Source organism: Gobio gobio (genome assembly GCF_949357685.1).
Source record: "Gobio gobio genome assembly, chromosome: 2".
NCBI classification, from domain to species: Eukaryota; Metazoa; Chordata; class Actinopteri; order Cypriniformes; family Gobionidae; genus Gobio; species Gobio gobio.
In genome coordinates, this window is record NC_137098.1 from 17,000,811 (window position 1) to 17,015,884 (window position 15,074).

Here is a 15,074-nt window from a genome sequence, read left to right on the forward strand (position 1 = left end):
CGTTTGTGTCGTGACTTTCGTTCTCACTCACACTTCATTGAAAAGACGTTCAGTTATTAATTGTTGTGTCTGTTCTCTAACTGAACAAAATTATTTTATTACTATGATATCAAAACGACGGTGGGGGCGGCTTTGGGAGTGGCCTCGTAGGGCAGCGAAGCAAGTGCATTCTGGGAGTTGTTGTCTTTCATCCACATGAGACAAAAATGTATTTTCTGTCTTTTATCGGTCTAGAAGGCATCAAATTCAAAAATAATTTCACATTTCTACTACATAAATGACCCAGTTTAAATACACATTCATCTTCCCAGCGCTTAAGTACCCCTTTAAGTGCACTTTTAAAAAGCACTGCCACATGAACATTCTTTTGTGCTGTTTTTGGTTTCTTTTTCTCTGTCTGCTCTGTCTCAGTTCTATTTTATCAGTTCTTGTTAACGTTTGCACTTAGTATGGTTAAGGTTTATCTACTGTTTATTCCTATATTTTGAGTTTGTTTAATTGGTAATAAATTCTATTGCATCTATCTTCTTCGTTGTATTGGCTTACCTACACCACACATTGCAAAACAGAAGAACCGACCATAAGAAAATGGGTATTGCAGCAATTAATGTTGCCCCTCTGAGAAGATGCAAGACTTAAGGGAAATATAATTTTTATTTGGATATTAACATCTGCCACCAAGTAACGTGCACTGACGTCACCATCATGGGCGGTTTTTGGTGTGGGCTGGATGAGGACATTCACTTCCTTATGACCAAGGGGGATTTGGAATATAACTATTATGAAGATTTGGATTTGGATGTTCTGCTGAATCTCCCATCCCCAATGATCTTGCTCACCACTTTGTCTCCGATGTCACCTTCATCGCCACTGCTGTTCCTCCTCCACCCATCTCTAAGTCTTCATTACCGCTGGTCTTGTCCAGCATAGAACCTGTTTCGTCGCCCTTTACTAAGTGTGCGTTATTGTCACTGATCCCACCCAGCCTCCGTCTCCCGCCTCCTCTTCTAGATTCAGCCAGTCCATCAGACACACCTCTGCTGGTTCCCTTCAGCCCCTCGACTTCTCCTATTACACAACTCTGTTGTGTGGATCTGCCTCGGGTCTTTTACAGCTCTGCCCAGCCAAGAGGATCCCATGGCTCCCTCTCCAGCTCCTGTGCCCTTCGCTCCACCTAGGCCTGTCGACCTGTTGCCTCAGCTCCTCCCTTCCTTGGCTCCACCAGATACCAACGTCCTCACGGCTTCACAAGGTTCCTTCATCCCTCCGGCTTCACCTTGGTCTGACGACACCCTGCCTGTGCCATGGACTTACGGGCCTTCAGCTATGCTTCGTCCCTCCACCCCTTCGGCTTCAGCCGACTCTGCCTTGGCCTTCAGTTCTCTGGCACCCTGACTCCACCTCAGACACTCGTCGCGACAGCTCTGTCTTGGTCTCCAAAGCCATCGGTATTGTTCAGTCTCATTAGATTTCCGTATGAACCCTGGTCTCCTCTTTCATTGGCTCCATCTCTGTCTGTCCTCCCCTTGGTGTCATCAGCCAAGACTCCTATAATTGCCTACCTAGCTCCTCCCACTATCATCGCAATAGTGGCATCTTCAACCAGAGCCTCTTCCTCCTCCAGCCCCTCATCCACCTCCAGAAGTCATTTTACGGCACAAGGCCGTGCCTTCCCAGAGGGGGCGTTGTCACATGAACATTCTTTTGTGCTATTTTTCGTTTTCTCTCTGTCTGCTTAGTAGCCCAATTGCCTGTGTTCTTATTTGTATTATAGGTTCTCATTACCCACTTTTTTGTTACTATGGTTACTCAGTTCCCTTGTTTGCTTCACCTGTGTTTATCCAATTATCTTTGTTTGCTCTTAGTATTTATATGCCTGTGTTTCAGTGTTCTTTTGTCTGTTCTTGTTAACGTTTGGGCTTAGTATGGTTATGATTTATGTTCTATTTATTCTTGTCTTTTGAGTTAGTTTGATTGTTAATAAATTCCTTTGCATCTATCTTAACAAGGACATTGTAAAATAAAGTGTTACCACGTTTCAATAGAAATTACATTAAAGTGGGTGGAAACACTCTAAAGTACTCAAAAATGCTAATATTTAAAAAAATATGTGCTAATATGTTGCTAATATGTACTTTTTTCACAAAGGCAGTTTTGAAATAGCTGCAGTATACAAAGTATTGATAAAACAATACCAAAGGTGTCTTAGTCTGGGTGTGTTTACTAAATACTTTAAAGTTTGGATGTAATAAGTTGGTGTAAAGCCAAAATATAATTTTTGTTTGCATCTGATTGGTTGCTGAATCAATATACCTTAGGTGTGGAGGCCTGTATGGTCATCTGATAGGTCAGATCAGTGCTGCAGAAACTGCCATGTTCAGCGATCATTGACTGCAGCAGCTCATCCTCCTCCTCGAGAAAATTACGCTCAAACACCTTTTCATCAGACAGGTCTAAATCACTGGAGTCGATCTGAAAGGGATGTTATGTAGATAAAAATTATAATAGCATCAGAGAATGATAGTTCAAATAATTTGGGATGACACCCCAAAAAAAATCACCATGGACTTTGCAATATTCCCTTTGAGTTTGAATGAGTTTTCAATGCTGCCATGTGCATCTCTGGCTAAGCTTGGTCTTAAATGTTCTTCATCCAAAAATTGATGTCTGAGTCCTATAAACGCTCACATATCACTCCTACAAGAACGTTGCACTAATAACATGCTTTGAAAAGAATGATTTTGTTGTGTTTTATAAGCACTGACCACTGCAGGCACAGCGCGGAACACAACTTCCTCATCATCACAGTCCTCCGTCAGGACCAGAGCCGAGAAGATAAAGGAGGAAGTGCCATCCTCATCCTCAGTCTGTGAAGACAGGGAAGTGTCACCTTTCTAAACATCTGACCATCTACTCAATGATGATGTTTATATCACACTAAGTTTGGGTCGTGTAAACCAGAATCTGGTATATCATATCACTGTATAAATTCTGATATTTATGTATGTGTATATATATATATATTTATATATTTATATATACACACACATTCACACAAAGACTGCTGCTCAACATTTCCAAACGGTAAATTAGAATGATGAAAATTCAGCTTTGCATCATCGGAATAAATTACATTTTACAACGTATTACAATAGAAAACAGTTATTTTAAATTGTAATAATATTTCACAGTTTTACAGTATTTTTGATCAAATAAATGCAGTCTTGGTGAACATAGAGGACTTCTTTGAACACTTTTTTTACCAACACCAAAATGTTTGAACATGTTATAAATATAAATATAGATAGATATAGATATCAGTGGCGAGCAGTGACTTCTTTAACCGGGTATGCTGGGTGGTGCGTCATGTCAAAAAAGCGCCCGATGCAGATACGTAATGTTGGATGGGTTTATTATAAGAGAGACGCTCGTGTTCGCTCTAGTGTTAGCTACTCAGTTGCTTAATTTTCATGACATATAGCAACACAGCTAAAGTATTCCTAAATATGTTAGACCTTTTATTGAAGTAGCCTACATTTACCTGTTGAGGCATGCCTTCACAAGCACCCGTAAGAGTTGTGATTGTTGTGTTTGAGTTGAGAGAGGCACGATGTGCGAAAGTGGCATTCGTAAAATATGCTGTATTTTTTATAATTCCGCTAGGTGGCCCTAATGTCGCAGAAACTACATACTTCACTTTTGAACGGTATGGTGCATTGGCATAGGACACACAAAAGACTCTATCTAATCTAAATCAGAGATGACAAATAAGAAACACCATGACAGGTGTCAAAGTACAATATAATACATTTTAGTAGCCTTTATAAATAAAATAAGTAAAATATAATTATAATAAATATAAGTATAATGAATAATTATATTCTTTAAAAAAATTATTTGAAATAATCCAATGACTTTACCAAACGCTTAGACTATTGATTAACAATCTCGGATAGTTATAGTATGTCTGTCTAACAGTTTATACGTTTCCCTAAAAAAAATCAATTTCTCAATGGAGAAAATGAAATACTATGATTATTTTTAGTTTTAGTTTCAATTGTTTCAGTTATTACTTTTTTTTTTAATTCGATTTAGACTATTTTGTTTTGTATCAAATACAATGTGATTTTCGTTGATCCGAGATCTGGCAGCAGCAGCAGCACATTTTTCCACTTGGGCAAGCGATTCATGGACAGCTTTCCCTGTGCATGAAATCCCCCATATGCCAGAAAACTAAAGAGAACGCAGGACAATGATGATGATACATAACAACAGAGTGTAGGCACCAAAGCTGTGGTGGATCCGCTTACCTGAAACACTCTTCCGTAACTGGCAGATTTGAAGAACATTACCGTCATTTGGCAAATAAATAAACGACAGAAAGTTATACATATTTCCAAAATGTTATCACCTCAAACAAGGGAATTTATAGAAATGTATAGTATTAATACTAATCGGCGAGTTCACAAATGGAATTCGTAGCTTATATGGACCACATGCCCCTGATATATTTGCAAGTATATGTGGTTTATGAGGACAAAAATGTGTATAATGACATGGGTATTACAATGTAAACATGGTTTAGCAAACCAAATGGCTTTTTCAATTAAAAAAATGCAGAAAGTTTTCTGTAATGGGTAGGTTTAGTGTAGGGGATAGAATATATGGTTTCTATAAAAACCATTATGCATAATGAAGAGTCCCCGTAAACCACAACTTCAAGAGAGTGTGTGTGTGTGTATGTGTGTGTGTTTAAAAATTCGGAAGAAATTTCATACAACTATTTTCCATATGGTTTCAGAAGACTTAGAATAATATATCGCATACAATACTATGACAAATCTTTGTTTGTTTTGGAGCTTGATATACATTTTGAAATTTCTAAACATTAACAAACAATTCATCTTGAATAGTTATGGACAAGTCTACTTTATGTTGTCACATTATTCTTTGCATTTATAATGTAAAGCTGATGCCCGCATACTGATGCCATGCAGATATATCTACAGTGGTATAGCAGATTCTTTTCCACGGCACATAACACACAGACCAAGATTCCAATACAAGACTGAATTTGATTTGATTTGGTTATAAATCAGTCATTTTGCATGTTAGTAGTGCAAGGTTGGTTAGCGAGCTGAATTGTTTGATTAGACATAGCAACATCATTCATTAATATTTCACGTCACAGATTTGATGTACACTGTTTTTCCAGAGGTGGGCAGGAAGAAATGCTTTCTCTGTTTCATTGCGGTTCTTGGAAGTGAGTCATTTGAACCATATTAAGAGGTGATGTTACCCAATCGCACTTGTGAGAGCAGAACAAAAGGATTCGACGCACTCATGCAGTCTAAAGGCCTCTCACGAGATTAAATCAACAGAAACAAAAGGCCTGATCAGATGACCCGTAGTGCACTTGACAACCCACCATACACGCTCCATACTTACGCTCCGAACCTCAAGGCCTCGGGAGAGAAAAAAAAGGAAAGATGCCAAAATGTGCATACAATCCCAGAATAAAGGAGCCGAGATAACAGCCTTGGAAGGTTGAAGAGGTTAAGATAAACTACAGCCCCTGAGAGCTCTTCACAACGATACAGACACACTCCTCTAAGAAGATTTCATTTCCTGAGGCCTTAAAGGACTGCAGACCGTGTCATGAAATATTCAAAGAATCGTAGGAATCCCGTTACTGCAACCACAGGTTTCAATATCACAGAAAATCGTACAGAGGTAAAAGCTGCTTTAGAAAGTAGAGTCTGGTATTTCTTACAGGCAGTGGTTTGGCCACCCCGATGCGGACAGCACCCATGTTTGCTCCCTTCAGAGCCTGCACCGCCTCCTCCAAACTGGCGCTCTCCAGGTTGATATTGTTGACATACATGAGACGGTCTCCCGGCAACAAGCGTCCGTCTCGCTCTGCTATGCCGTCGGGAACTAATGACCTAATCACAATCACCGTCTTAACCGGGTCCATTGGGTCCTGCACACACGCATAACATTATCATTATATTAGACCTGCACAATGATGCATTTCATTAGGATGGGAATTGATGTTTAGTTTTTGTCTTAGAAATATTGGAAGCACATGATTTCCTTGATATTCATTTTTGTTTATGGTTCTTTAAAGAAATAATGAATTACTGACCCTGATTCTCATGTCATTCTTACCTCATATATATTCAGGTATACAAGACGAAGATAAAGTCTGTTGTGGTACTTTAGTACTTTTTAAAAAATAAATAAATAAGGACAATATTTATTTTTGCGTTACTATTTTTCTACTAAATAGAAGTGTCAAGGAAAAATAAATTATGTAGTCCGAATTTAATATAAAATAAACAATCCTTGTGAAAAAAAAGTACACTTCAGCACACTTTTAAAAAGAGTACTTATTACAGAAATATTATACTTTAAAATAAATAGGTATATTTAAGAGCGAACTGAACTTAACGTTTTCTGACATGTTAATTTCAATAAAATGTATTTGTAATATAGTTTGAATTTGTTTTAAATGCAATTTGCTGAGAAGCTGAGCATTTTTGACCCACTTAAAGGGATAGTTCACCCAAAAATTTTAATTCTGTCATCATTTACTCACCCTCAAGTTTTTCCAAACCTGTATGAGTCTTTTTCTTCTGCTGAACACAAAAGAAGATATTTTGAAGAATGTTTGTAACCAAGCATAGAGAGCAACTATTGACTACCATAGTAGGGAAAAAAATACTATGGTAGTCAATGGTTGCTCTATCTGATTTGTTACAAACATTCTTCAAAATATCTTCTTTTGTGTTCAGCAGATCAAAGAAACTCATACAGGTTTGGAACAACTTGAGGGCGAGTAAAGGATGAAATGATTTTCATTTTTGGGTGAACTATCCCTTTAAGTAGGACTTAAGTACATCTTTAATAACTGAATTAATACATTTACCACAGTAGTACGCGTGCAAAACAGTTTTGCATGTGTTTGAAAGAGAGCTACTTGTTTGAGTGAAGTGAGTTAACATGCAGATCCATACGTTTTTCTCCAGTGTAGAGAGAAGAAAGTACAGTCACAGCTATTTTAAATATTTTTATATTTAATCATAGTTTTTAATAAAACCTTAGACCTTTCTATTTATGTATAGTTATAGGCCCCCTGCATGTGACAAGGTCACCCTGCAGTTTTCTGTAAAATAAAATGATTATAATAATTGTTATTATTAGATTTATTCTTAAATACTGTTTTGTATTTTATTGTACTTTTTACTTGTGGTGCTTTTCAGAGATAGTAACAGACATTTTATTTTTGTGCTAAAATTGTGTGGCCTGTTCTACAAAACTTTCAGCCTCTGTCGCACCAGTGCTATTTGCAAAAAAAGTAAAAGGGGGGGCTCTAATGCCAAACATGGCCAAATTTTCAAAAAATTTGTAGGACGTATGACACAGTCTTTCTGTGACAAATACACTCCTTCAGGATTCGAACAAGTTTCGGACAGTTTTTTTCGCGTATGTACATGTATTGTTTTCGGAAAGAGTCGGTACAGCTTATATGTCTTTTATAAATATGATAAACCTAAAAACTTTTTTGAGATATGAAGGATTGAATGCTACTCCCAAGTTGTACCCCCCAAGTTGTAAGTCGCTTTGGATAAAAGCGTCTGCTAAATGCATAAATGTAATGTAAATGTACTCTATAGGTACTCAAGATTAACATGAGATTGGCTGAAACTGTGTGTGTTGTTACCCCACCCCCCTTAACCTACACCCCTGGTGCACTGCCGAATGTACTGACAAGCATTTATGGTAAACTAAAATATACTTTAATATAATTTCTATTGAAACTTGCATGACATGTATTTAAATATATTTGTAATTACACATGTGACATGATGAAGTTGCAATTTAGTCAAATATTTTAACTTGTAATATTAAATTACACACTACAGTTGAAATTATAATCAAGTGCTTTAAATGTGCTTTATTATGCTAGTCAACACATCAAAATACGTGTACTTCTTTAAAGCACAACATATTAAAAATAGATTTAAAATGCACTTTAAAAAAAGTAACATAAACCTAACCTTTTAAAAATATATATACTTAAGATCTGATTCACAAACATATGCCTTTCATTAACCAGTTCTTTCAATCAATCAATATCAAACATATCGATATCAAATTCATAAGTTACTGCTTTGTTGGACCTGTGAAATTGGAATTGATGGGAGGTCCTCCAATGTTCTCACCTGGTAATCCAGAATGCTGAAGCCCAGCCCACTTTCCCCTTTCTCTAGTTCAATGTCCTGAATCTCCGTTTCCCACATGGCTAACGGCGTTCCGGTGGGCTCTTCAGTCACATGATCTTTCAGGGTGTCATCTGATTTGCCAGAGACCAGGAAATCCTCAAAATCATCTTGCACCTACACAAACAAGGTAAACACTACCTTAATTTCCCACAAAATCCCTAATAATTGTTCAGAAGCATAACACATATTCTACCTCTACCTCACATCTACCTCATGTAACTGTGTGGATGCAAAACCCACACCTTTTATTGATAGCTAGACTGCGTTATCCATTTGGGCATTGAAAGTCTATCCTCTGAGAGCGATTTGAGATGTACAGAGATTATAACGTGTAATCTGATATAATCCCAACAAAGGGAAGTCTGACTGAACTGCTCAGGCTCATGGAAGACAAGAACTTTATCAATATAAAAGGACAATTATAAAACAGATTTAGGTTACAGAAGATCAATTAAATTTTGATTCAAAGCTGATTTGATTAACAATTTGAATAATCAGTATAAAAAAAAATATTTAGGACAAACTACTTGTTAATCTGTAAATCCCTAAATATTCTATATGGCCCATATGTATGATAAAATGAAATGAAACGCATAATTAAAAAACTCCACTTAGGGCTGATTCATTTAATTTTAATTTAGTTTTCTTGGAGGAAAGAAAAGACCACAACCACACTGTTTTGCTATAATGTGGAACTAATTGTACATTATCCATAACTCATGTAATCTTACATATTAAATATAAACAGGATTTGATATTCAATGTATGATTTAATGTACCTGAACTATGGAATCTGTGGCCACATCCTCTGGCTGTGGTTGGTCAATTTGGCTGTCAGTCATTATTGGGGCGGGTCTACAGCAGACCATGGTCACAGATACAGGAAGTTCTTTCAGTATGTCAACAACCTCTTTGTGATTCTCTCCTCTGAGAGGAATGCCATTCACCTGAACAGACACACACAAATGTATGAATATTCAGAGAATAATGAAGAGATAGTAAACACATTATTATATTATTTCTTTATTTATTTTTACCAAATATTCAACATTGAGAGGACCAAACGCAAATGTTTAATAATCTGCCATTTAAAAAAAAACATTCAAAGTTTGGGTCTGTACAATTTTTTTTAAGAATCTAATATTTTATTCAGTAAGGATGCATTAAATTGATCAAAGGTGACTGTAAAAACATTTATAATCTTACAAAATATAAATTAAATAAATGCTGTTTTTTTAAATAAAAAAATCCCCAAAATATGAAGCAGCACAACTGTTTTTAACACTCAATAAGAAATGTTTCTTTAGCAGCAAATCAGCATATTAGAATTATTTCTGAAGGATCATGTGACACTGCAGACTAGCAATAATGATGATGAAAATTCAGCTTTGCATCACAGGAATAAATTACATTTTAAAAAATGTATTGCAATACAATTACAATTTTACATTTTAAAAATATTTCAGTTTTACTGTGTTTTTGATCAAATAAATATAGCCTTGGTGAGCACAAGAGACAAAAAAACACTTAACGACTCCAAACTTTTGAACGGTACAGCATATTTCTGATTAAGGTCTGTTTAAGCCCTTATTCCAAAAAATACATTTACATGCCTTCCAGCTATTGGAATATTCCTGTGCACAGGATAATGCAGTAAATACAAGCATAAGCCTACTGGTTAATTTAATTAATTAAAGACATATGACACATACGTAATCAAAATTGGGCCAAATTCCAATAATAATTAGAATTTTTTTTTATATTGGTGGTCAGTTGTTTTTTATGGTGGTGATTCTGATGTGTGCTGGTTTTACCTCTAGCAGTTCGTCTCCACTACAGATCTTTCCAGATCGTCCGACGGGTCCTTCAGGAAGTACGGAGCTAAGGAAGTGACGGCCGGCACATGCATCCAGACTGATCCCTAAACCGCTGTTCTCACTAAACTTCTCTACTTGAGCCACCTGCACATACATTAACACAGAATGACTGAACCTTTCAAAAAATATCACAAACTTTAAAAAAAGCCCTCATTTACTTCAGCATGAGCCACAGGTGTCAAAAAATGCTTCACTCCAAATATTCAAACAGATTTTGATGTTAGTAGTAATACATATCAGATTAAGTGTGTTCTTAACACTTTTAAAAGTGTACTTTGTAATAATATCAAATTAAATAAAGTACATTTTAAACCATTATTTTAATAATCTTTTGTCATGCTTTAAAGAAGTATACTTGACTAACACACAAAAGCACATATAAAACACATGTAAATTATAATTTTAACTGTAGTGTGTTATTCTATATTACATTTAAAGTAGTGCTGTCAATCGATTAAAACAATTAACTAATGAATCGCACATTTTTCTGTAATTAATTGTGATTATTCGCACCTAACATTAAAGTTATAAAATAGTTATCTAAGTTATTAATATATTTTTTATATTGTCATCATTTCACATTTAATCTCCAAATTAATGTAGAAACAACATCAGTAGACATTAATACGTAGCCTAAATTTTAAATATTTGTTTAATGGCATCTTTTTTATGAAAGAGGGTATCACCGGCATACACACCAATACTGCTACTGATGTTTCTATGAAAAACATTTCTTTCTCAATTTTAGCCATTAATTATAGCATAAATTACAACCCCAAATCAGAAAAAGTTGGGACAGTATGGAAAACGCAAAAAAAAAAAAAAAGAAGTGCTTTCTAAATTTACTTTGACTTGTATTTCATTGCAGACAATATGAACACAAAATATTTCATGTTTTGTCTGGTCAACTTCATGCCATTTGTAAATATGCATCCTTTCCTGTCATTCAGACCAGCAACACATTTCAAAAAAAGTTGGGACAGTAAAGCATTTACCACTTTGTAATGTTGCCATTCCTTTTCACAACACTTAAAAGACGTTTAGGGACTGAAGACACCAAGTGATGAAGTGTTTCAGGTGTAATTTTGTCCCATTCTTCCTCAAACAAGTCTTAAGGTGGGCAACAGTACGGGGTCTTCATTGTCGCATTTTGCGCTTCAAAATGCACCACACATTCTCTATTGGAGACAGGTCGGGACTGCAGGCAGGCCAGTCAAGTACCCGTACCCTCTTCCTCCGCAGCCAGGACTTTGTAATGTGTGCAGAATGTGGTTTTGCATTGTCTTGTTGAAATATGCATGGACGTCCCTGGAAAAGATGTCTTCTTGAAGGCAGCATATTATGCTCCAAAATCTCTATGTACTTTTCAGCATTAATGGTGCCTTCACAGAAGTGCAAGTTACCTTTGCCAAGGGCACTGACACAACCCCATACCATGACAGACCCTGGCTTTTGGACTTGTTGCTGGTAACAGTCTGGATGATCCTTTTCTTCTTTGGTCCGGAGCACACGGCGTCCATTCCTCCCAAAAAATACCTCAAATACTGATTCATCTGACCACAGTACACGTTTCCACTGTGTGATGGTCCATCCCAGATGCCTCCGAGCCCAGAGAAGTCGACGGCGCTTCTGGACACTGTTAACATAGGGCTTCCTTTTGGCACAGTACAGTTTTAACTGGCATTTGTGGATGTAACTACGTATTGTGGTACTTGACAAAGGTTTGCCAAAGTAGTCCTGAGCCCATGTGATGATATGGCTTATAGATGAATGACGATTCTTGATGCAGTGCCGCCTGAGGGATCAGAGATCACGGTTGTTCAGCTTAGGCTTGCGCCCTTGTCCTTTACGCACTGAAATTCCTCCAGATTCCTTGAATCTTTTAATTATGTTATGCACTGTTGAATGTGAAATATCCAAATCTCTTCCTATCTTTCTTTGAGGAACATTGTTTTTAAACATTTCAATAATTTGCTCACGTATTTGTTGGCAAACTGGCGATCCTCAGCCCATCTTTGCTCCTAAAGGATTAGACCTTTCTTGGATGCTGCTTTTGTACCAAATCATAATTACAATCACCTGTTGACATCACCTGTTTCAAATCACATCATTATTGAACCATTTTACCTCATTACTAGCCCTAAATTGCTCCTGTCCCAACTTTTTTTGAAATGTGTTGCAGGTCTGAATGACAGGAAAGGATGCATATTTACAAATGACATGAAGTTGACCAGACAAAACATAAAATATTTTGTGTTCATATTGTCTACAATGAAATACAAGTCAAAGTAAATTTAGAAATCACTTCTTTTTTCTTTTTTTGTGTGTTTTCCATACTGTCCCAACTTTTTCTGATTTGGGGTTGTAAAACTATATATTTTAATGGTGACACTTCAGTTTAAGGTCCAATTCTCACTATTAACTTAACTTATTAACATGCACATTACTAGGATATTGGATGTTTATTAGTACTTATAAAGCACATCTGCATGACAATATTCTACATCCCTAATTCTACCCTATACCTGAACTTAACAACTACCTTACTAACTAGTAATATGCACTCATTAGGACTTTATTGAGGCAAAAGTCATAGTTAATAGTAGTTAACTAGTGAGAATTGTACCCTAAACTAAAGTGTGACCAATTTAACATGTATTAGACTAAAAAAATGTTTTTCATTTAAGTGAACTTAAAACAATCATCACAAAAATCCATTATAATAAATGTCACATTTATTATAATGGCTCAATTTTTCCTATAGGACCAGTCAGACCAGTTCAGCTTTTTACTTACCCTGTCAAAATGCACAAAAAGTTATTCTTTTCGTTGTTTTGACCCATGTAACCTTGTAAACAGTACTTTAAGATTTTTAGGTAGGTCTAACAGGTAGGAAATATAAGAAATTGAGTCTAGTATTTATCAAACACTTCACAGTCTTCACTGCATCAATTCTAAATTAAATATTGATTAATCCTTATTAAAACTACAAAAGTTATTTTAAGGGATTTTCTCTTTTCCTTTTGTTCTTTGATTATCCTTAATGAAAGAAAGCAGCAGGTTTATTAGGCTTTTCATGTTCATTTAAGACTTAATTTAACTTATTTAAGACTGTGCTTGAGAGGATACTCGACAAAACTGGCATAATTTGTGTGTTTTTGTCCATTCAAGAGCTGTCTGAAGCGGCTTTCTGTGCGCACGAGTCGTGTGTGTCACACAGACAGGAGATTCACAGACACACGCCAGTACTGCACTGCTTTCGCTTTTGTGTCTTATCGCACTTGAATGGTTTAAAAGCATTTGCATGAATGAGCATCTGATCATATAATGTAACGCTAGCCAAATATGACGGGGAAAAAAAATGGATGCTGCATTAATTGCGTTAAATTCATTGCATGCGCTAATGTTAATTGTGATAGCCCTAATTTAAAGTTAACACATTTAAAATGTATTAACTTGCAAATTAATAATTTAAAATGTCTAAATACTTATTTATTTAAATACATGGCACGCACGTTTTTACAGAAATTACAATAAAGTGTATTTTAGTTTACCATAAATGTTTGTCAGTGCAATTTCCTAGATACTTCTATCAAACAATAGAAGTATTTAGGAAATTACATATAAAGTGCATAAGTGTAACATCCCAACCTGCGGTCCCCCTCCTAACCACCAGAGGACACCCTCTCCCGTATACTGAACTCTATCTTCTGTTCCAGTCACATGGTTTCTCCTTCCTATTTACCCCAAGCCTGCCGCACTCGTGTTAAAAACTGAAGCCGACTTGTCTCAATCGCCCCCAGGTGGTTGGTCCCAGTATAGCTCATAACCCCCGCCCCTCCATGTATTCTAATGGACGCGAGACAAACTAAACAATCAAATTACACATCAAATATTTTTTTTCCCAAAGATGGTTTCTGTCATTTTAGGCAGTTTTTATCACAATGATTTCATTTCAAGTGTTCGTTCTATCAATTTGGTTGTAGTTAGTTATTTGATGCTATGAAAACGGGGGGTGTGACATCACGATTGACAGCTGAGATTGAGCACTTCTCTGAGTGAAGTAGTCACCGAGGCACTAACTGACTTTTTTGGGGGATTTTCGGGAGGAGATTGGAGCTTTAGCTTTAGTTACTACATTTCCATAACTGTTTATTTCACTCCAACATGAGTTGTTCTGCATCTGCGAGAGTGTGGGTGGGCTTTTGATATTGCGACTCTACTTCCCAAGGTCACTACTGGCAAACTCTGTCCCAAATCAACGCAAGATGTCAGCGCCATATTCGGACGTAGGCAGCTTCACGTTTCTTTAGTGGAAAGTAGTGACGACGGTTGGTTTTCTTTGGCGCTCGCGGAGGCTTCAGATAAATCTCCACTCGTTTGAAGGAGGGATTTTGAAAAGTTTCACAAAACTTTTCCATTTTCTTCCATGTCATGTCACATGTAACTAACAATAAGCTTGCTTAGGCTTGTTATACTACCGGGGTTAGGCTAGTCATTGCGCACATCCCTACTAAACAGCCCTTCACTTTCAGCACTCACTACCGAGAGGTATCTGCCTCACGAGCGGTTAAGCTTGGTTTATACTCGCCGCGTCCACACTAGCGCTTGGGTGCGCGCGGCAAAAATGAAGCCATATTATGACAGTCGTGCGCTTTGAGAGTGCGAGACCCCTTTGCACTTGGCGCCGCGGTGTGCACGGCGAATTATGTAACTTTCCGCACGGCTCCGCATCCGAAGATGCATTGAGTGGATGCATCCATAAAGTGGTATCGGGGTAGTTTTAAGAGTACGAGTACTTCACAACAGTATCGGACCGACACCCGAGTACTGGTATCGGTATCGGCGCATCCCTATATTTAATATAAATTAGAACTATAATATATTTTCATTTAGTTGCAATTGCCAT

At 36.8% G+C, this 15,074-nt stretch overlaps 1 protein-coding gene across 3 annotated transcripts in view; it reads right to left on the minus strand.

Moving 5' to 3' along the window:
* mpdz (multiple PDZ domain crumbs cell polarity complex component) overlaps positions 1–15,074 on the minus strand; it is a 151,253-nt gene that overhangs the window by 75,220 nt on the left and 60,959 nt on the right. For all 3 annotated transcript variants that reach the window (XM_079810729.1, XM_079810731.1, XM_079810730.1), the window contains 6 exons: positions 10,103–10,249; positions 9,068–9,235; positions 8,229–8,402; positions 5,774–5,983; positions 2,766–2,867; positions 2,314–2,472 (listed from right to left, as the gene is read on the minus strand). In XM_079810729.1, the coding sequence (XP_079666855.1) occupies positions 2,314–2,472; positions 2,766–2,867; positions 5,774–5,983; positions 8,229–8,402; positions 9,068–9,235; positions 10,103–10,249 (960 nt within the window). The remainder of the gene's footprint in view (positions 1–2,313; positions 2,473–2,765; positions 2,868–5,773; positions 5,984–8,228; positions 8,403–9,067; positions 9,236–10,102; positions 10,250–15,074) is intronic.